This window comes from Triturus cristatus, chromosome 1_2 (genome assembly GCF_964204655.1).
Source record: "Triturus cristatus chromosome 1_2, aTriCri1.1, whole genome shotgun sequence".
Classification (NCBI taxonomy): domain Eukaryota; kingdom Metazoa; phylum Chordata; class Amphibia; order Caudata; family Salamandridae; genus Triturus; species Triturus cristatus.
The window spans coordinates 868,712,679-868,736,932 of NC_140580.1; the positions used below are offsets into that span (position 1 = coordinate 868,712,679).

At 42.7% G+C, this 24,254-nt stretch overlaps 1 protein-coding gene across 1 annotated transcript in view; it reads left to right on the forward strand.

Moving 5' to 3' along the window:
* The window catches only part of TTC34 (tetratricopeptide repeat domain 34), a 625,964-nt gene that overhangs the window by 23,641 nt on the left and 578,069 nt on the right, over positions 1-24,254 (forward strand). The window contains exon 2 of the mRNA XM_085609186.1: positions 7,213-8,877. Coding sequence (XP_085465312.1) covers positions 7,274-8,877 — 1,604 coding nt within the window. The 5' untranslated portion in view covers positions 7,213-7,273. The remainder of the gene's footprint in view (positions 1-7,212; positions 8,878-24,254) is intronic.

A 24,254-nucleotide genomic window follows, 5' to 3' on the forward strand; every position in this document is an offset into this window, starting at 1 on the left:
ACACTCCCTCCCCCCTCCCTTCCTCTCAGAGCATCACCAGCAGCTGAAAAACATGGAATCTCCATGCTATTTACTTCAGCACACGAAGGACTGCCCCACAGCTATGTACAATGTCATGCTCAAGTGCTGGGCCCACCAACCCAAAAACCAACCTTCCTTCGGCACCCTGATATCACTGCTATCGGAGGTGAGGCTCACTGCGAAGCAAGCTTCTACTCTGTCTGCAATCCTTCACAGTCCCATATGGGACTTCACAGCCAGCGCTCCGGCACTACTCACTACCAACCCTCTCAGAGCCAGCGCTTTTGCACTACTCACTACTAACCATACTACAGTTAGCAATTCTGTACTACAAACTACCCACCACCTCGCACCACCCTGCATTGTCCTTTACCCTCCATTTGGCCTCTCCAACATTTTTCTTCCTGACTGTCTGCTCTGCTCCACCTTTCCCTTCGCTTTTCTTCCCGGATCACTGCCCCCTCCTGCCTGTCCGATCCCCACAAACGGCATTGCTTCGTGTCCTCCTATCTATCACCTCTACGGTGCTGTCCTTGTACCACCTTCACTCTGTCTATACGGCCCTCCATTTCCATATCACCATGCTTCTGTGTCCCTCTGCATCTATCATCTCTCTGTGCTGTTCACCTTCCTGGCTACACCACCATCCCTCCAGCTTCACTCCCTGTACATGGCTAGCTTCCTGAGGGACCCTCCTGATGGTCGATACTACCTCCGTGCCCATTTCACTCTGCTTGCACTGCCATCCTCACTTCAGTACCCCCATCCTCCTTCCAGTCTGTGCCATTTATATTCTCTTTACCCCCCTCCTCGCAGTAACTCCACCCCATAGTGCTTGTTCAAGACTTCATTCCCTTTATGTACCCCAGTCTCTTACTTGTGCCACCCTTCATTCCGACTATATGCCCTTCTCTTGTGCCACCTTTCATTCCCACTATATGCCCGTCTCTTGTGCCACCCTTCCTTCCCCTTATATGCCTGTGTCTTTTACTTGTGCCGCCCTTCATTCCCACCATATACCCCTGCATCTTACTTGTGCCACCCTTTATTCCCACTATATACCCCTGTATCTTACTTGTGCCACCCTTCATTCCCACTATATGCCCGTGTCTTTTCCTTGTGCCACCCTTCATTCCCACTATATACCCCTGTATCTTACTTATGTTGCCCTTTATTCCCACTATATACCCCTGTATCCTACTTGTGCCACCCTTCATTCCCACTATATGCCCATCTCTTGTCACCCTTTATTCCCATTATATACCCGTATTTTACTTGTGCCACCCTACATTCCCACTATATACCCATGTATCTTACTTGTGCCACCCTTTATTTCCACTATATACCCCTGTATCTTACTTGTGCCACCCTTCATTCCCACTATATGCCCATCTCTTGTCACCCTTTATTCCCATTATATGCCCGTATTTTACTTGTGCCGCCCTACATTCCCACTATATACCAATGTATCCTACTTGTGCCGCCCTTCATTCCCACTATATACCCCTGTATCTTACTTGTGCCGCCCTAGATCACAGCAGTTGATGTGGCACTATTGGCAGAGCTGTCGACTTTGGAACTGGAGGAATGAGGTTTGAGTCTTCGTTAGGCAGAACAGCCAGTGGTTCTGGGCAATTCACTTAATATTCCGTGCTTTAAAAAAAAAGCATTAGCATAGCCAATGGGTCTCACTTTTGGGACCTTGTAAGTATTTAGGTATGCAGCACAATATCCTTGGTGCAACAACATTAACTGTTGCATGACTAAACACTTATAAGGTCCCAAAGGCGAGACCTATTGGCTATGCCAATGCTTGTGTTACAGGGGGGCAGTTTATCCCTGAGCTAGAGGGCACTGGGTTTAAAAATAACTTATTGGTTTAAAAGCACCCGCTGCAGAGCTCCTTTCACATCCAGCCGTTTTCAGGCAACAACAAAAATATCAATATATCTCTGGTGATTAATGTTCCTGCTGGAGAGGAATAAGAGATTTTTCTAGTGGCAGTTCTGTGCAGAGGGTTAACATGCCTGCTACAAAGAACGTGCATCAAGCTGATCACAGAAAGGTATTTTATGTGGATAGCTCAGCGGGTTACTGCTTTGTCATAGAGATCTTTTTATTACTTGCAGTTCATAAGTTACAATTGTAATAGAGCACAGTGAGCTGTGAACTGCCATCAGCAAACTGCATGAAACAGATCACAAAGTTTTGTTTTTTCCAAGTCTTTCATTATCCTAATGTTGCTAAAAACTAAGGGTTTGTTTGGGTAGAAATAAATTGTTATTATAAAGCCAACCTCACCATTGTGTTACGTTTTGAATCCTGAGTTTGTGCTTCTCCAAACCAAGCACTCTTAAAAAATGCCTACCAGTATGGATGACATTTAAATCTTACGCCTTGTAGTTTCCTTTTGTCATATGAAACATTTTGCATACATTGATCTACACATTTATGATTCATTGTCTCTGTATGTGTGTGTGAGATGTAAAGTGCTCCGACACCCTACACTGATATGAGAGGCACTATAAAACAAATGAAATACATGTGAGAGAGGCACTATGGAGAGATGAAGTGCACTGGTGGAGAGTGATAATGAGGGAATCTGTGGAGGAGGAGGTTATGGGGGGGGGGCTAAAAATATTGTCACACTGGGCAACCATCAGCACTAAAATTGGCCCTGCAGGGCCACTTATTGGGGTGGAGAATGCTAACATCACTCTAAAGGGTCTTTCATTGTATTCTCATCTGAATGTATGATGATACAACACAAACATTTACAACACATGCCTTTACAACACAGTTTTTACATCGCAACATCCATTACAACGCATGATTTTACATTGCATGCCATCACAATGCATTTTTAGAAACTACATTTACAAAGCATTCCATTACAGTGCATACTATTACAGCGCATACCATTACAACGCATATTAATTTTAGGGCAACAGTAGGGTAATGTGTTGGATAGTGTAGGGGTAAAAACTACTATTCCCACTCCAGTGAGTGCAACAGTATGGTAAGTGTTGGATAGGGGATGGGTAAAAATTACTATTCCCCATTACTTACCTTATATTGTGTTGTGATGGCATGCGTTGTAGTGACATGCGTTGTAATGACATGTGTTGTAGTGACATGCGATGTAATGGCTGCGTTGTAATGGCATGCGATGTAAAGGATGTTGCGTTGTAATGACTGCGTTGTAAAGGTAGTACGATGTAATGACAGCGTTGTAAAGATTGTTTCTCTTCTCATCTATTTGGCTGTGCTCAATATTGAATATGTGCACTTATATTAAATTTCATTTTTTGTGCTTGACGTCCTATTTCTTGTGTTCTTCATAAGAATATCTATAGATATGACTGGGTATCCCGGTGCACTACAAGGTCATCATTTACTAAGCTTTAAAAGCTAATACAATTGAACATATAATGAAACGTTTATTGTAGAATGCCCCATTTTTGCTATTTTCCCCCAAATTTCCTTGGGAAGCAATTCTCCTAAAAAAAAACCCTGGTAGTGGTCAAGCTCGCTCGCTGTGCTCACTCACACACTGTACGGGGACTGCTCTGTCAAAATTTAACAGAGCTGCTTTGGGCTCTTAGTCCGGGCCTGTCAGGCCCCGAATAGCAGAGAGCGCTGACAGGACAGGCAAGTATTCTGATCTCGCTGGTTTCGGGCAGCGAAAGCGAGATGGGATATGATGGACCAAAGCAGCACTCCGCGGCGTGAACCCCTTCGATTGCAGTGCCAATGATAACAGTAACTCATCACCAAGTATCCGAACAGGGAAGCATCAATGATGAAAGATGTTTGCATCGAGATAAAGGCCGGTTTTTGACGAGAGCGGCCTCTGCCGTGGCACCTGTCAGACGCCCCGCTCCTGTCCGCGCGAGATAAGGCTATCTATGCAAAGCCAGCGAAGCTCACAGGCTCTGGGAGTCACTAAGCAATGATCTATTGCTCGCCTCCTATTTGAACTTAAAATTGATCGCAAAAAGTTGATTGCAACATTAACACCATATTTTTTTGCATATGATAAATCTTTTTCTTTGATCAACGGGACAGTTTTCTGATTTATACAAAAAGTTGGTAAATGTGCTCAAATGTTGGCAACGTATACATTCAGTTTTAATTGCCACATCTGTGTTTGCAAACTCTATTCTCCACCTTCATATCTTAAAATGTAAGAAACTTCAAGAGAGATATTTGGGTTCACATAGGGTTAGGTTTTAACTTATGTCATTCCATCCATCCATCCCTCCCTTACCGTACCTATTCTCCATCACTTTCTGTTGATAAGTTTAACGAAAATCTGTCTTTCTGTCCATCAATCGACCTATCCAACCCACCCACACTCCCTTCATCTATCCTTCCATCTAATCATCTATCCTTCGCCACACAAGGACACAATGTAAAGTGATGCTAGAATCTAGGACTTTTCATACTCCCAGTGTCACCTGAGAAGTAGATTAAATTTAACATTGAGACAAGAAATATATATATTGAAATTCATCTTTTAATTTTAATGCATTACTTTTGTAACTGAGTTATAACGGCTTTTCGATTCTCAGGTCTGCCATTTGTTAGTGGAAATAATCCAACCGGCCATGGAAGTAGTCCAAATCAACCAGTCGATAGATCTGATGGGAGGCTTCGTAATATCTCCCCTAGACTATCGTAACATCATTCCACTGGCCTCACAAAATGACTTATTGCCAGACTACAAGGGCCACGATACCAGGCCGGGCATTACACTTTTGAAATGGGAGCACTCAGGCCTCCTCCGAAGGAGCGCCACTTGAGACCAGTGAAGTCAGACTTAAATTAAAGGTTCCCTGCAAATTTGATAGAGCCTTCTGGTGAAGAGGCCCAAGATACCTGCAAAAGTAGCTCCGTGTTACATCTCAGTCACAAACCGCTCTGCATCAGTTGCTATCTTGCCCACTCATGGTCTCAAAGTCGATGAAACACAGAGGAAGTTCCTTGTCTTTGCAAGCCCACTTCCAGTGTGGAATGTCCTCCAGCCTGTCTTGAGATCTAAACCTCATTCCAACAAAGCACGAAACTACAGGGTTCAAATATCACCGAAAACCAGCTGGGGTTCACCCATCACCCCTTATTGGGGACTTTCTCTCTTCCAATAGTTTTATCCTCTTACTAAACTGTACTTTGTTTCTTCTCTTGTGCTTTAAATTAGCCAAAACGTGATACACAGAATAGTAAACACACCAAATAAATGAATAAATAGACAAATAAGCAGAAATAATCTTCTCTGAGTTTCTCGGGACTCTTTTCTGTTCTTATTTTCCTTCTTCATAGGAATGGGATACACTCTCTATATCTTTGAAGCAGATGAGCAACCCGCTTAGGGTATCTGTAGTCTTTCATGGGGTCCAGTCTTGAAAATCGTCATCTCCATCATCTTTCCATTTAGCTCTTCTTGCCGTGCCATTGTCAAACAGTCTCTAAATAATGTGGTTTAATTGATGATTTTTAGAAAAAAAATATGTTAATATTTTTCTTGTGGCTCTTCACTCTTGTTTCTCTTTGGTGGTAAAGGCACTCTTACAAGCCTAAGAGCTGGGAGGATGGCACGTGGGACGTGGGAGGTAAAGACAGGGATAAGGAAAAATATTCATTCATCAATCCCTGTCTTTACTTAGCTTATTAGCCAAATCCTAAAAGCCCCACTAAAGGGATCATGGATAAGCCACCGAGGGAAGGGGCATGAGTGAAAATATTCACATCGTAAGGTGAATAGCCCTACTTCCTTTGAGGATCTGATCATCTCATTTTAGGCCAGCTGTGATCTCACTACAGAAAGCTTTTGACTGCTTCTAGAATATTGAAATAGACAGACATTGCTGTGGCTCTCCTGAAAGTCTGTTCCACACACAGGTGGCTAGCGATGTGTTAATAAAACGGTGCAACAAAAAGATTTTGACAAATTAAACTGAGGTATTTAGTAGGGTTCCATTTTTCCATTTTCTTCTCCAGATGAAGCGAGCCCATGAAAGAGGTTAAAGTTCTTACATGCAGCTTTGAACGAACCCATGTAATTTATAGTCACCTAATGCACAGGTAACCGTTCCCACTGCTTCAGCCCAAAGAAAAGCAGGAAGGACATTTTGTGTCATTGGAAGACAATGAAGGAGAAAGCTAGGCAAGCAAGCTTAGAGAAAGAGTGACGATAGATTAACCTTGTAAGTAAGAAGGCATATAGCATGGTAGTTCTATCGTTTAATTAGAAAGGTAACTGATCCTACCGTTTTTCATCTGTTCAAAACATGTTTGACTACTTTTTGGCACTCTGAGGCCCTACCAGAGTATTGTAATTAAAACATCGTCTGGCAAGAATATTGTGTCCTAAGTATTGTTTACCAAAATATTGTTCCATGAGTATTAATAGTATAACATCTATATCCAAATCGAAAGATGTTTTTCTAAACAATATTCAGGCTGCATTATTTTCTGTCAGACAATGTTTTTGCTAACAATTTCCTGACATACAGCCCTCTCTGCATCCTAAACACACACACAGACGCATGCATGCACACACACGCACGCACACACACACAATAACAACATCTGTATGCAGTTTGTATGTGTATGAGTGTGAGTGTGTGTGTGTGCGCGTGTATGCTCACTGCTCTACCTCGATACTAATGTGATATTAGACAGTGGGATAAAGCACCAGTCTGGCCATCTCATCCTCCTCCATCCCTCCTATAGTGGTGAGTCTCGCCCCCAGATGCCCACGTTAGCGAGCCCTCTCTCCAGATTCATTAGGAAGAAGTATAAGCCACATCACTGTCCCTCCCAGATTCAACACCTACTTCAGAACCACGGAGGAAGGTCAACTGAGCAAGACTGCCGCGTGTACTCATAAACAAAAGCGGGGGTTAACTCCATGATTCACATCTAGTTATTCAGAAGAAGATTCACGGATTTAATAAAAAGGATGATCTGTGTAAATGCTTCATCACGAGTACGATTGATTAAGGAAATGGATTATGACTAAAATGATATGGCTGTGCTTTCAACTATCTCAATAATGGTGCTAGTGCAAGAAGCGAATCAATTACAATTCATGTGTGCACTCACATTTTATGTGCTTCTCAAATACTACCTGATTCATTTTCTTCTAGCCTCCCCTGGTTTGATATCCATCTTCTGTTCCTCTTGCAGGTGCCCAGTGAAATCTGCCTTCTGTCTTTTGGACAACGATGTGAAGTTGAATGCCTTTGAAATGTCCGCTCAGGAGCTGATGGCTCGCTTGTGCCGAGATGGCGACCTGCATTTCGCTAAGAGAGATGTCCTATCAGGTACAGCTTTTTACATGGCCGCATTCAGCTGCAATGCCCCTGTTGCCTTGCAGAAGATCAGATCCCTGGAGGACTTGCAATGGAAGGGCGTCATTGCCACCCTAGAGAGCTGGTGCCTAGGTGACAGCGAAATACCCAAACTCAAGTGTGATGGCATGTCCATTGTCTCCCTCAACACTGGCATTGCTGCCGTTTTCCTATCAACCCTTTGCCCAAACAACATTGCTGCGTGCATCTACAAGATGAGCACTTTGCTGCATGGCCAGCGATACGAAGAAGTAGTGAGCAGGTGCAACTCCTTGTTAAACACCTACCCTCAGCATTCAGTGCAGCTGCTACTCACCAGGGCTCTGGCATGGGTGTTGTCCCAAACCCATTCCAGCAATGGGGTTGTGGACTACGTACAGGCCTTTGTCAAGCACAGACAAGACACCATGGAATATGTTAGTAGAAAGCAGAAGGAATATCTCCCACAAATCACACAGGCCTTTCGCAGCTACATCTCTGCGCACGAGAAGGATGCAGACAGTGCCTATCGTGACAGCCTTCTTGGGGACTGCCACCGCTTTCTTTCTTGCCTGGCACCCGATGATATGCGTATTTGCAGGACAGAGGCAGCATACTTGCTTGAGAACTGCAACTATGAAGAGTGTGTGGTTGTCTACTCCAAGGCTATCAATGCCTTATCCTTGGAGGGCAACCTCAAATCTGATAAAATTTGTTGTCTACTCGTGGACCGGGCTATGGCTTATGTTTCGTTGGGTGCCCATACCAAAGAGATGCTACAGGACTTAGCAGGAGCCTTCCAGAGCAGCCCCACCCTGGCTAAAAAACACTTTGAAGAGGTTTGCTCCACCAAGGATGCGGAAAGGATTGAGGAGAAAGCTAAGCATGCCCTCGAATCTGAATTTTCAGACTTTAGGGAAGCAGTACGTACGCGACCAGAGCTGAGGTCTAACACAGAAGCTCTGCTACTCCTGCCCATAATCCAGACCCTTCAGTTTCTAATTCATATATCTCCCAGCTCCAAGCGTGAAATGAGTGTCCGCCTTGCAGACTGCCAGTTGCTTGCTGGGGATTTCCGAGGGGCTTTGGACATCTGCAACCACTTGTTGGTGTCAGAGCAAAAAACCTATTACAACACGCTTTTGGTCCTGCGGGGCTTCTGTCAGCTCCACACCAATGATCATCATGGGGCCCTGGAAGATTTCCAGCAAATTGTGGAGCATGACTCCCCTCACCCTAGCAGTTGTGTCAAAGCCCTCTGTGGGCGTGGGCTTATCCGCATGTTGGCAGGTAGTCCATACCTCACTGCCTTGGACTACATCACAGCCTGCAAGCTAAAAATGGAGGAAACCATACTTACAATAAAATCTTACATCCCATGGAATCAAAGAGGACTGCTCTTCAAGGTTCTCCAGGAAGAAGGGCAGAAGATTCTGCAGAGGAAACCACCCAATCCAACAGGCAGCAGTGGGCTACGCGTGAAAAAGGCGACTGAGCAGAATGGCATGCCATCTAAAGAAGGGTATGAGTGATTTTTCCATTTTATCAATATATTTTTCATTTCTCTGCCCTACATTTACAGATTTTTTTTAATCTAGATCGATTCTTTCTTTCAGATCTGTAACAATAATGTAAACTTGAGAATAGATGGCCGTCGACAAGGACTTCCATATGTGACCTTGCAGGAAACATTGGGGCATATTTACAAGCCCCTATCGCCACAGGAATGTCACTTTTAAAGACGTTCCTGTGACGATAGGGGCTTCGCCTTATTTACAAGGCGGTGTGAAGCCACTTAACGTGGCTTAATGCCGCCTTGTAAAAAAGGCACCCTTTCACGTTATACTTAGCGTGAAAGGGGTGGGCAGCGGGTGTTGTGGTGGGCATTCTGCCGCAATACCCATTGATTTTGATGCTGCCCCATATTTACAAGTGTGGCGTAAATATGGGTCAGCGCCAAAATTAAGACCAGGGAAAATCTGGTCTTAACCAGGCACAACAAGGAGAAATGCTTTATTTCTTCTCGGTTTTGCTGTTTTTATGTATGCTGCATTATGGAGCACACGTAAGAACAGCAAAACGTCATTCATGCATGATTGTTTATGAACAGGAAGGTGTCCCTTCCTGCACATAAACAATCATTTTAAATATGACAAGTTGCTACTTCTATCTATGCTGCACAAAGCAGCACACATAAGGTGCAGCCCTGCATTTCAGAAGTGGTGGAGCGCGGCGTTAAACCAAGTAGGCTAACGCCGCGGTCCATCACTTCTTTGTAAATATGCCCCATTGTCCTTTTCTTGCGTTCACATTTGTTAAATAGGTTTCATTGGGTTAAAATATGTCATATGTAGGAGTATGCTAAGTTGCAGAGGCCTTCCCTATTCGCTAATTTCCTTTTAAACTATGCCATTTTCGTGAACCCTGAAGTTTTTTCAAATAGAGACGAAAATGAAACTCTGCTTTGCAGATGAAGGTTTTTCTGCTGCCTACATGTTGGTTAACCTAATCCCTTATAATTTGACTATGGACTTCTTTGAGCTTTTTGTGGACCTTCACATACCCTTAGACAGGGAGTGGAAACTAGATACGTCAATGGCTTCGGCTCAAAGGCGGTCACACAGAAAAGTTGTTGAAAAGGTTCTATGTCCCAACTTTAGCAGGTTGGACAGCAGAAGTACACTCTAATGCCAGTCAAGGGTCCAGGACATGGGAGGCACCACTTGAGGGTTAGGACTCATTCCATTTGAGGCCAGTAGCAGGTCCAGGGAAGGTCCAGTTGGAACTCGTCCTCCAGGTAGTTGCAGGAAAAGGTCTCTGGAAGCTTACTGTGTCCCTGTAGCTCAAATGAAAGGTCAACACATGGACCCTTGGAATCCCTTCTTGAGTCCAGGTCTCAAAGAAAATGGGTCCAGACTTTCTTCATGATTCCAACAGAAGGGAAATCCTTCTTCTAATAATCACAGGTGAAGTTGTGTTCTGAGAGGAGATTTGTGGGGTCCACTTTTATGCCCCCTGAGAGAAAGTGGGTTGTTGGTTGAGGGAAGTGAAAAGCTACTCACACAACAGCACCAATCCATGCCAGGGTGGACCACAAAAAGTCATTCAATTAATGTATGCTTAACCCGCTGGTAGCCTGGCACAAAAGCAGTTAGTCTTCACTTAGAAGCAATGTGTAAGGAATGTATGCAGCACACACACAGTAATAAAGTGAAAACACAACTCAAGAAAAATTCCAAACCAATTCAGAAAAAGTTAATAAATTGTTTGACAGCAAAATGACAAAAGTCCTATCAGTATAATGGAAGATAGGCAATTTGGAAGATTTGTGGTATGTATAGCTCTTAAAGACACAAAAGCATGACTCATGGTTAACTGGTTGTGCAAAACCGGATGGAAGTCACAAGTTCATGATGACCATGATGGAGTGCAGGCTTGATACAGGGATCAGGTTAGTCCTGATGAAAAAGTTACCTTCTAAAGTCCAGCGCGAAGAGTTCTGTTATAGGCGAAGTAGGCTTTGAGGAGCATGGAAAGTGTTGAAGATGGTTATCACTGTAGTGCAAAGATCAGACCTGGTGTCGTGGGTAGTCGTCACTGTAGCACAAATATCCAGTTGGACATCATGGCCGATCGCTGCTAGAGATTCACATTGGCAGTCACTGCAGGCTTTTGATGTTTTAGTGCAAAGAGCAGATCTCGCTTTGCCAGTCTTTACTAATGGTCACTGTAGCTCACAGAGACGGGTTCACTGGAGCTTCGCGTTGGCGGGCGCCAAGATCTTTAGTGTGAACGGGCCTGTTTGTGGTCACAAGGATCACCAAACTTAATGATTTCTCCTTTTCTTCAAGGAGTAGCTCAACTAATGCCACACCATGGGTCCAGGACCTGAGAGGCACCTCTTAGGGATCAGGAACTCACTCCACCGAGGCCATCAGGGTTTAGGCAGGTCCGGTTATAGGTGCAGGCAGGTCCGGTTGCAGCAGGTCAGCTAGCAGTTACAGAGAGGCCTCTGGAGCTTGTTGTAACCCTGTAGCTCAGAACACAAAGTCAGCCAGCTAATCTATGGAGTCACTTCACCTGGGCTGAAGGGTGCAGGTCTAGTCTTCCTTCTCAGACTGCAAGGAAGGGCTCAAGCAACAGGGTATTCCTCTGGCAGCAGCACAGTCCTTCTTTAATAGTATCCAGAGGTCCAGGAGTGTACTGAAAGTGGGTCTGAGGGTCCCATTTTGAAGTGGGAGAAACTTCTGCCTGGAATTTTCTGCCTCCCTGCCCTGGTCCAGTCTTTCTAGGGGCACAATAGGCTAGTGTGAAGTCATTTGTGAGTGTGCTGGGCCAGTGCCTTTAAAGTGCTAATGTGGTAGGTGATAGCTCCGTCCCGACCATCAAGCCAGGATGGTCCATCCAGCCAACAACCACACCTTCTATTGTGTTACTGTCTAGGAGGGATACACAAAGGCTACCTGCCAGCTACACCTACACATGTGACCCAGGAACAGATTGCAGGCACCAGAATTGTCACTTAAAATCCAACTTTTCCATTAAAGAAGATTTTAAATTACATTCCTCAGTCAACAAACATGACATTCCTACCTGCTTGTAATCTAAATTGATCACTTATTGAATGTAATAAGGTTAACCTAGGTTATCCTATGGGAGAGGTAGGCTTGCAAAAATGAAAAATGAATTTGAGAATTTTTCAGTAACAGGAAATGTAAAACTTAAAAGTACAAGAGATGTTTAGGGCTGGCAAAAGGTTTATTTTGCCAGGTCGAAATGGCAGTTTAAAACTGCACATATAGGCTGCAATGGCAGGATTGAGACATGCTTTTAAAAAGACTACTTAAGTGGGAGGCACAATAAGTGCTGCAGGCCCACTAGTAGCATTTATTTGTAGGCCCTGGGTAGGTGTAGTACTACTTTACTAGGGATTTAAAAGTAAATTAAATGTGCCAATTGGATATAAGCCAATCTTACCAGTTTTAAAGGAGAGAGCACAAACACTTTAGTACTGGTCAGCAGTGGCAAAGTGCGCAGAGTCCTAGGGCCAACAAAAACAGATTCAGAAAACAAGAGGGGTGAAGGCAATATGTTTGGGGGTGAACCTGCAGAGAGGGCCAGGTCTAAAATGACCACTCACCAACCTAAAGCCAGACTAGATTAATCAATATGTGGATGGGCTTTCTGCTTAGGCGATATAACATGGAGAATGCCCTACTACTGCAGAGACATAATTCAGTTCAATGCCCTTCTGAACTCAGTTGGATCCCTCTGTCTACACTCTTCTGAGCCACTGGACAGACCCATGGGGAACCCTTTTCGTCACTTGTGGACCCTATCTGTGAAGCGCCTAACCTTAACTTGCTCAGAGATGCATCCCCATAGGCAGACAGTACCAACATGGCAAGCTAAGTGATGTGGCATATTCTGCCCCTAGGATCAGACTTCTGTCCCCAACACAAGGAAAACTCTGCCTATAAGGACAGTTGCAAACATTGGCCACTAACAGCTGTCAGTGTCAAGGACCAGGCAATAGACCATACAGGGTACTATGACCTCTGAGGTTTCTCAGAGAGGGGTGAAAATTCCTCAGGTGATAGGCACACTTTTTCTACTTTCCTTTCCACCAGTCCAGAGATTGTAGCCTGAGATTGGTTCCCCAGCCCAGGGTCTGTACCCTGAGGCTGAACAGGTGGCAGGGGTGAGTCCTTCCTTCCCCTACCTATGAGCTTCCCTACACTTTGCATGGGAGTGGGACCCCAGAAAGCAGAACTTTCAGGGTGCCATGGTTGGCCGCCATTTCCAGCTCGCCGGACACTGGTGTTAATAAGGTACCCACAATGTGTTCAATGGGCATCTGGAGGCTACATACCCTTGTGAAGCTCACACTAAAGGGTGCTCTTTTGGGAGAGATCAGGTTCCCTCACTTGTGCCCCAGCTCGGAGCAATCAAAGTACTGGGGATCGCAATGGGGGACTCTGGACCACTGCCCACCAGAACCTCCCCTCCTATTCTTAGAAGGGGTATGGGAATCCTTCCCCCCCACACTATTCTCCAACCTATCTGGGTCACTGTGTACCTCTGTTGGGGCAAACCTGAACCACCCTTCTCAGGAGCACTTCCAGGTACTTTTCACAGACTCTTTGGTACTAACCAAAATGTCTGCCTCCTTTGCAAGCTCATTGGGGTCGGTGAGCTTGCAGTCAACCAATCGTTGGAGCAACTCTGTGAAACAGTTACTGAACATGTGTACTCTCAAAATTAGATCATATAGCCCCTAATATCTATTAACTTCACCCAACCATTCAATGTCTTACTGGAGAAGTCCAGAAAATCTACCCAAGACTGGTCCATCAGACTGTGACGGTCCCTAAACCTTAAGCCGTATCCCTCTGGGTGAGGCTAAACTTAGTGTTCATGGTTGCTTTCCTGGGGGTATAGGACATCTGGTCAGCCACCTCTAACACCAATAGGGTATCCTCCATACAACTAACATGTTCCTCTACAGACTGGCCCCCCAAAACCCCTCTGCGATCCTATGCAATCTAAGGCCTAACTCATAGGCTGTAAACCACCTATCAATATCATCCCCCATCTCAAAGCAGGACACCTAGTCTTTGGGTATGTGGACTCTGCGATCTCCATTGGACATTATGCTGCTGCTGTCATCATTTCTGCTGGACTCTGACAGATGTTTGGCATTCAAGACCTAATCCTTTAGAGTCCGTTCATGAGCCCACAGCATCCTTTTTTACTGCCAAGTGTCAGCCTCAGCCCTCTCCTTTCTAATGCCTTTTCTGACCTCAGCTTTTCTGACTTCTGCTCTGCAGCCAGTCAGTCTAGCTGCATCTTCAGGTCCCTCTCCGCCTGTCTGTCTTTCAACTCTTCTGGAGACAGGGTGTGGGTGGATACACTGCTTCCCGCATTGGATCCATCACGGGACTCCATCTCTGGGGGGGCCCTCTCTCATCTGGAGCCATTGCTAAGTCACTTCCTTCCTCCTCCTTATCATCCTTCTCAGGGCCATCACCCTCTTGTTCCTCTGTAGAAGTCTTCCACCAGTGTGCTACCTCAAAATCATACTGGCATCCCGAAGGTCCTGCTTAGTGGACTCCTTCTTCACGGTCAGACACTCTCCTTGCAGAACTTCTTTGACTCCCTCATATTGTAGTATGATATGCAGTTTGGATCCATTTTCATTCTCCATTCTGGCAAGGTATCACAGATGCAACAACAAAAGAGTCCAAAGTCTATGAAGGCGAAATACGAAAGAATTTTGGGGAAATTACCAATTTGAGAGAAAAGAGGAGAATTTAAAAAGAGGTCAAATGTGGTTTCAAATTAGTAATACTGGGATTTTTTGTGTTACACAAAACACTATATGGTACTGCACAAACACACGTACTGGATCCTACCACTAAGCACCAAATTGAGAAACTGGGTTGTTGGTTGATGGGGGTGGCAGGGGTGAAACCCTACACAAGCAAAGAGCCACAATCTTTGTAAGCGTGAACCACAAAAAGCATGTGCTCAACCCTCTGGTAGTTTGGCACAGAAGCAGTCAGGCAATGCGTAAAGCATTTATGCAGTACACAAACAGTTATAAAGTGAAAACACAATTCAAGACAAATCCCACACCAATTAGAAAAATAGAGGTAAATTTAATAAACTATATGATACCAAAATGACAGAAGTCCAATTAGTAGAACCTGATATATGCAATTTTGAAGACTTCTGGTAAGTATAGCCCTAAAGGCACAAAGCGCCAACTGTGGTTATCTGGTTGTGCGGGACTGGGTGAAAGTCATCATTTCAGGCAGACCATGATGGAGCGTAGGCCCGATATGGGGATCAGGTTAGTCCAGCTGCAAAAGTTACCTTCTTAAAGTTCAGCACGAAGTATTCTGTTCGAGGGGGGTGAGGCCGCTAGGAACAGGGAGAGTGCAGATGATTGGTGTTGCTGTAACACGAATAGCAGGCTAGGCGTAGCAGGTGCTCATTGCTATAGCGCAAAGATTCTGTTGGGCTTCATGGACGGTTGTTGCTAGAGATTCGGTTTGAATGGCACCATGAGCTGTAGATGGTATAGCGTGAAGTGCAGATCTCATGTTGCCAGACACCGCTGGTGGTTGCTGTATAAGAGCCAGAATCACTGGAGCTTTGTGTTGGCTGTCTATGCAGGTGGCAAGATCTTGGCACAAACACGCCTGTTTGTTGTTGCAAAGAGCCCAAAAACTAAGGATTTTTCATTTTCTTTAAGGAGAAGCTCAACTGCTGCTGCATAAATGGCCCAGGACTGGAGAGGCACCACTTGGGGATCTGGAACTCGATACAGCAGAGACCAGCAAGGCTCTGGCAGGTCAAGGCAGGTCCAGTTTTAGCAGGTCAGCTGGGCAGTTGCAGAGAGGCCTCTGGAACTTGTGTGTCGCTGTAGCTCAGAACAGGAGGTCAGTCAGCTGACCCTTGGAGTCCTTTTGCCTGAGGTGAAGGGTACAGGACTTGTTTTCCTTTTCAGGCTGCAGGGAATGCCTCAAGCAGCAGGGTAGTCTTTCTTCAGTAGTGTTCAGAGGTCCAGGAGTGTACTGAAGAGTCGATCTGAGAGTCCCATTGTTGTATCCGGTGCCCCCTTTGAAGTGTGAGAAGCTTCTGGCGTCCCCTCCCAGACTATTCTGGAATTTCCTACTTGCCTGCGCTGGTCCCAGTCTATCTGACAGCACAATAAGCTAGTGTGAAGTCCTTTGAGAGTGTGCTAGGCCAGTGCCTTTGAAGTGCTAGTGTGGTAGGTGACAGTTCCCCCCATCAAACCAGGATGACCCATGCCGCCAACACCCAGACCCTCTATTGTAATACTATCTGGGAGAATACACAAATGCTAGCTGCCAACAACACCTAGTCATGTGACCTAGGAACAGGTTGCAGGCACCAAATGATAAAGGCAGGAAACTGTCAACTTTCTAAAAGTAAGATCTGAGAACAGCGTCGATGCACTGAATTTCTACAATGTAAACCAGGGTACCTAAGAATCAAAATATTTATCAAATTTGGTGTGCGTACTCTGGGGTAGTTCTGCCCTACCACCCTTTCAGAAAGAAGAGATAAATCTAGGAAGCAAGTCTTAGACAGAGAGCGCACTACCTAAAACACGCAAAAATGAGTGCGTTAACAAAATGTCAGTACATGTTTCATGGCAATTAGTAATACAAATTAAACATTATTATCAATTTAAACCATTGATGTAACTTCTCATAATCAACAAAACAGTCACAGAATCCTACTGTTGATCTTCAAAGTCTCCTTGGTTTATTGAAGAGGAAACTTCAGGACTTTACTCTCTCAAGTCCAATATATGAAACAACCACATTAATGTAGACAATGCATTTCGGGTGAGACAATCACCCTTCGTCAGGGGAAATCTACAAATGAACAAATATGCAATCAGAAAAATGGTTTAACAATTCTGTACAATAAAGCAACAAGGCCTACACCATCCGGAGAAGATTAAAAGGTTGCGTCTATTAGGATGAATATCCAAATTATAAAAAACTGTCATGATATAAAGTTATCTAGAGAACTGTTTGAAGTGATGAAGAAAGCAAAAGAAAAGCAAATAGTATAAGAACCCAATGTGAATCAGACACCGTGAGAATAGACGGTAAGAAATCACATGCGTCATAGTAAAGTGTTGAAACACAGGATGCTAAATCTGCAATAAGAGCAAATTATTACAGAACCGTTACTATTGGAAAAAAAGAAAAATCAAAAAAACGCCAAATGTGATAAACCATGAGTCCAGAAAAAAATGTACCTACTCGGTGGAGAACCGTAAACAGCAGTCTGCTAATGAATAATATGTAACAATCGGTACAATGCCCCAAAGAGCAATGCCTGGAAGATGACACCACTGTCACCAATAATTCCACAACCGTTGAGTTCTACAAGAAGGTGAGAGAATAAAAAGGCTCAAAGTCAACAAGCTCTGAGTGTAAAAGACACCTAAAAGCTCATCGATATGTATCACAGATAACAGAAAAAAATCACCAGTCTAATGCAATGATGGTAATAAAGTACGCAGTCCTAAGAATCTTGTATATCTATCATGTATCACTCCATATATAAAAGGACTTCAAGGGAATCTCCCTGTTGTTAGCATTTCACATTCTCCTGTAAGAGAAGTGCCAATCACTCATAATGCCATAACATAAATTCCCTGAACCCAACCATACTTAAAGTGTATCATACTACGCTTACCTATGACAGGAAATGGGGACATTAAAAGGGACTTCAGACTTCTTTAAGTACCGCAACTCACCAGCAAATCACCACAATAGAACCTACCTAAACCTACCTACAAAGAAAGGAGTAAAGGATGAAACCAAAGTCTTTCTAATTTCAGTGATTAGGCCCTATTAGTTAAAAACTTACAGAGAGCGAATAACGCGCCATATCCCTCTTGTGTCAATATACGAGAAGCAGTCTGTTTGTGAGGACCCAAATTGCGGTAAATTTAAACAGGATTCGGTTCCTGTGAATGACGTCACACGCTGAGTGACAAGAAAATCAACAAAATAAAAAAAGGGGGCTAAAGTGAAAACACCACAGTAAACAAAGTTAGCTGCCATATTGGAAATGACAGGAATCAGTTCCTGTGAATGACGTCTCACGCTGAGTAATGATAAATTGAACGTAATGAAAAAGGGGTTAAAGTAAAAAAACACCAGTTAAACAAACAGAGATTTCGACCATAGTAACTGAGTGCCCATAACTGTAAAATAGAATTCAACCAAGTAACAAAATCTGAAGGAATGTAAAACTAAAGGTAAAAACTAATCAGTAATGACATGCAAGACATGTAATCAAACCGTGAGCATATAAAAGAATAGAAAGAAGAAAAAAGTTAGAAAAAATAATATGAATAACCCTCACTACTGTGCGAAATGCGCAGACATAAAGAATATATCTACACAAGTATTATATACAATTGAATATTCACAAAGGCAGTGAACATGATGGAGGATGAAATGCAAATATCACACAACATCACGATGACAAGTTGATTACATGGGATCATGGAGTCCTCCCTATAATCACAGCAAGGTCACTAATATAGCTTATTCAGTCATTATGAGAGTTATATCCACATTCTATACATTGATGAAATCAGCACTTTATGCTCAAATATACAAGAATATGATGGCAAAGTTGCACACTATGACTGATTTACATTCCATTCCGCAATGAATGCAATAAACCAATACATATAACCTCGTGCTCCCATAAACTGTACAAAATAAAAATGTAGTAAAAATGTCACATTATTTTGAACGTGTACTATATCAGAAAACAATAGAAAACATAAAAAATTGCTCATATATGCAACAAAAGCATTATTCCAAAATGCATGTTATTCAACATGTTGAAGGTATATGCAAAAAGCAAAAGCTTCCTGTCAAATGTTCACACAATCACCATGATATTAATAACACAATAACATTAAAACATTAACAAAATGAATTTGGCTCTAATGCCGATCTGTATGTTACTTGAACTCAGAAAAAAGTATAATATTCAGCAAGCATAAGACAAATGAAGGTAAAATAAACACAAAGTATATAGTGTGGCAGAAGCACAGGACATATATGGCCTCATCCGGGAAGTCAGGTCATTTGATATTACCCAAGGACCAGGAACACAACAATTACGTCAACTAGAATATCTAATGCATCGTGAGATTAATCAAAGGCTTCACGCCACTACCCTCATACAATATCATAAGGCAAGTAGAATACCGAGGGGGTTGAGATTACCATTGAAACCAATGATGTTTAAAACAAATAAAAAGTTTATGGATAAATGGTATTCCATTTTGAACAAGTGTTTGCTGGACCCTATTTTGTTAATTGTAGAGGAGTTGTCTTCTGTCTTGATAGGCTTGGAACAAGAAATTAAGGAGCTGCAAGACTCTGTCAAACAATGCATGGAGGCAGAAAACTGGGTTACTACATTAGAGGAGATCAATATGAAGTTAGACGTTTATGCTAAAGAAATCCATGACCGCAAGGTCCGTAAATTCAGGAGGGACACAATGGATTAAAAATTAGACGAGGTATACTCTTGGGCGGAGATTTATGCACAAAAAGCACCTTTCAGAAATCAGGTACTACTTCTTCTGAAGAGAGTTTAGCATCAGTGAGTGACACACGTATGACAAGAGCCCCAGTCCCATCCACATCAGGAACTGTACAAGCAGATACATCAGTTCCCAAGTTTTCTTTTTTAGATATCAGCTCTGCAGCCAACAATCCGCCCATAGACCAAGTGTTGGTACAACCTGAAGCAACAAAACCCGAAGAGGCCGCGGATGTGGTAAAATCGACCAGCACAGGTCGAAGGCAGAAGAAACACTAGTTGTGAACATTTAATCAGTTCAGCTCACTGATTCTCAGGTGGCTGTGTTGAACAAGGGGATTACTTTTGTACCTATTTTCTACTTGAAACCTTTGAGTTTAGAGATAGACTTGTATAAATTCATGAGAAAGTTAAGATTACGGTATTTTTTCTGTAACCAGGATAACACATCAGGAGATTTGGGGATTCGAGTCTAGACCTAAAGAAGTTTAGACCCAAAAGTACATTCATTTCCCCTATAAGTGATAAGGTTCTTGACTCATATGAAACTCTAGTGCAGAAAGATCTGGCGCATTTACCAGCTCCATCCAAAAAGAAGCATAACTTAACTATGACAGAGAGGAAAGCATTAAAATCTTTGCGAGAGAATAGATCCATTATATTTTCTCCAGCAGATAAGGGAGGAGCGCTAGTGTTGATGGACCGGAGTTTTTATGATAATAAAGTGGAACTTATGTTATCTGATGAGATAACATACCTGCCCTTGAATCATGATCTCACTTCAGAGTTCCAGGAGATTCTCTTAAAGATTTTATCGCATGCAAAGGACATGGGTTGGATTTCTGAAAAGACCTCTGAATTTTTATTTTCACGATTTCCTCGTAGACCTGAGATCTACATGCTACCAAAAATTCATAAGCACCTCAGAGATCCCCTGTTTCGCCCCATAGTATCGGGTTGCGGGTCGATCCATGAACCGATTGGATACTATTTGGACACTTTCCTTCAGCCGATAGTATAATCAGGTGCCACTTATGTGCAGAACTCCACCACTTTTTGAAACTTTTAGGTGAGCTTTGGTTACGATCAGGAGTAGAAATCTGCTTATGCACAGTGGATGTGGTGGCACTATATACATCCATACCGCACCATGAACAGCTTGAGGCAGTTGAGTGGGCTCTACTCCAGCAGGAAGAAATGGGGCAGGGGAGAGGAGTTGGCCTAACAGCTAGGGCGCTCAACCTCGGACCTGGAGAACTGGGTTCGAGTCTCGGTAATGGCACTGAACATCCTGTGATTCTGGGCAAATCACTTAATCTCTCCGTGCCTAAAAAAAAAAATGAATGTGTGTCCTCATGTAATGTAACTGGTGCTATGTAAAGCGTTCTGATACCCAATTGAATTCGGGTCCAGTTTGCGCTATATAAAACTCTGCAAAAATTGATGGCATCCTCATCTCATTGTAGTCTAGAGAAATGGACAGTGATGATTCTGTTTATGATTAATTTTGGAAATATGGAAGTTAGATCACATTTGAAATTAGTTAGATTATGTTTTACATTGGTCTCTGCTTTTTTCTTTTTATATTGAGTTTTGGGGAATATAGATCACTAGGAATATGTTGTTTGTAGATGTTATTATTCATTTAGAGGTACTGAGGTGTTGTATAGTATGACAGTGCCATGATGGTGTTTATTTTACCTTCATTTGTCTTATGCTTGCTGAATATTATACTTTGTTCTGAGTTCAAGTAACATACAGATGGACATTAGAGCCAAAGAAATTTTGTTAATGTTTTAATGTTATTGTGTTAGTAATATCATGGTAATTGTGTGAACGTTTGACGGGAAGCTTTGGCTTTTTGCATATACCTTCAACATGTTGAATAACATGCATTTTGGAATAATGCTTTTGTTGCATATATGAGCAATATTTTATGTTTTTTGTTAATGTTTTCTGACATTTTGACTACATTTTTATTTTGTACAGTTTATGGGAGCACGAGGTTATATGTATTGGTTTATTGCATTCATTGGAGAATGGAATGTAAATCAGTTATAGTGGGCAACTTTGCCATCATATTCTTGTATATTTGTGTATAAAGCACTGATTTCATCAATGTATAGAATGTGGATATAACTCTCATAATGACTGAATAAGCTAAATTATTGACCTTGCTGTGATTATTGGGACGACTCCGTGATCCCATGTAATCAACTTGTCATCGTGATGTTGTGTGATATTTGCATTTCATCCTCCATCATGTTCACTGCCTTTGTGAATATTCAATCGTATATAATACTTGTGTGGATGTATTCTTTATGTCTGCGCATTTCGCACAGTGGTGAGGGTTATTCATATTATTTTTCCTTTCTTTTTTCTTCTTTCTAATCTTTTATATCCTCATGGTTTGATTACACGTCTTGCATGTCATTACTGATTCGTTTTTACCTTTAGTTACACATTCCTTCAGATTTTGTTACTTGGTTGAATTCTATTTTATAGTTACGGGCACTCATTTACTATGGCTGAAATCTCTGTTTGTTTAACGGGTGTTTTTTTACTTTAGCCCCTTTTTCATTACGTTCAATTTCTCATTACTCAGTGTGCGACTTCATTCACAGGAACCGATTCCTGTCATTTCCAATATGGCCGCTAACTTTGTTTATTGTGGTGTTTTTACTTTAGCCCCTATTTTTTTATTTCGTTGATTTTCTCATCACCCAGCGTGTGACGTCATTCACAGGAACCGAATCCTGTTTAAATTTTCCGCGATTTGGTTCCTCACAAACAGACTAGTTCTCGTATATTGACACATGAGGGATATGGCGCGTTATTCGCTCTCGGTAAGTTTTTTACTAATGGGACCTAATCACTGAAATTAGAAAGACTTTGGTTTCACCCTTTACTCTTCCCTTTGTAGGTAGGTTCTATCGTGGTGATTTGTAGGTGAGTTGCGGTACTTAGCGAAGTCCGACGTCCCTCTTAATATCCCCATTTCCTGTCATAGGTAAGCGTAGTATGATACACTTTAAGCATGGTTTGGTTCAGGGAATTTATGTTATGACATTATGATGAGTGATTGCCACTTCTCTTACAGAAGAATGTAAAACGCTAACAACAGGGAGATTCCCTTGAAGTCCTTTTATTTATGGAGTGATACATGATAGATATATGAGATTCTTTCTTAGGACTAGGTACTTTATTGCCATCATTGTATTAGGACAGGTGAGTTTTTTCTGTTATCCGTGATACCTATCGATGAGCTTTTAGGTTTCTTTTACAATCAGAGCTTGTTGACTTTGAGCCTTTTTATTCTCTCACCTTCTTGTAGAACTCAACCGCTGTGGAATTATTGGTGACAGTGGTTTCTTACAGTCTATTCTCATGGTGTCTGATTCACATTGGGCTCTGGTACAATTTCTGTTGCTTTCTTCATCACTTCAAACAGTTCTCTTTATATCATGACAGTTTTTTAATAATTTGGATATTCATCCTAATAGACACAACCTTTTAATTTTCTCCGGATGGTGTAGGCCTTGTTGCTTTATTGTACAGAATTGCTAAACCGTTTTCCTGATTGCATATATGTTCATTTGTAGATTTCCCCTGACGAAGGGTGATTGTCTCACCCGAAATGCATTGGGAGTAGGGGTGGGCGGAATTTGCGAAAGCGACTTTCGCAAATTATCGCGAAAATGTTAAAAATCTCCGCAAACACGCGGAAATATCGCGAAGATGCGGAAGTTTTTTTCCCGCCCGTTCGCGGTATTTTCTGCGTGTTCGCGGCTCGCCAACTTACCCATGCGGTTGCTTGCGGGCGCCGCCATCTTGTTTTCACTCTTCTCGCGGTGCATGATCGCGAGAAGAAAGACGTGATCGCGCGACGCATGACGTCACTGCGGGCGCGAACTGTCGCGAGACAGCGCAAATGGCTAAAACAATACAACATCTCATGGAGAACGCGACCGGATCGGGAAAACTTGTCGGCGAACGCGGGGATTCAGGTAAGGCGATCGCGCGGGCGCGAGAATGTATTATTTTACAGCGCGAGCAAGAACCAAATTATCGCAAAGCTGCGGAATGCGGAAATTTTGACATTTCCGCGCTCTCCGCGGAACGCGGAAATGCCAAATTATCGCAAATTCCGCGAACGGAACGGAAATTTTGCCCAGGCCTAATTGGGAGTCATGAAAGTCTACGTTAATGAGGGTTGTGTCATTTATTGGACTTGAGAGAGTAATGTCCTGAAGTTTCATCTTCAATAAACCAAGGAGTCTTTGAAGATCAACAGTTGGATTTTGTAACTGTTTTGTTGATTATGAGAAGTTAAATCAATGGTTTAAATTGATAATAATGTTTAATTTGTATTACTAATTGCCATGAAACATGTACTGACATTTTGTTAACGCACTCATTTTTGCGTGTTTTAGGTAGTGCGCTCTCTGTCTAAGACTTGCGTACTAGATTTATCTCAACTTTCTAAAAGTGGAATTTTTAGAATAGTGGCTTAAAATCCAACTTTACCATTAAAGAGGATTTAAATTACAATTCCTCAGACTCTAAACATTACATTTCTACCTGCTCCTTATCATAACTTATCACTTATTTAATATATTAAGGTAATTCAAGGTTATCCTAGGGAGAGGTAGGCGTTGCAATAATTGTAGGACGCTGTCTCTCTATATAGTTCACTAAAATGAAGTACACTGTGCAGACAGTCCAGTGAGAACCAGATTAGTATACATAGGCAAAAGTAGTTACTTCTAACTC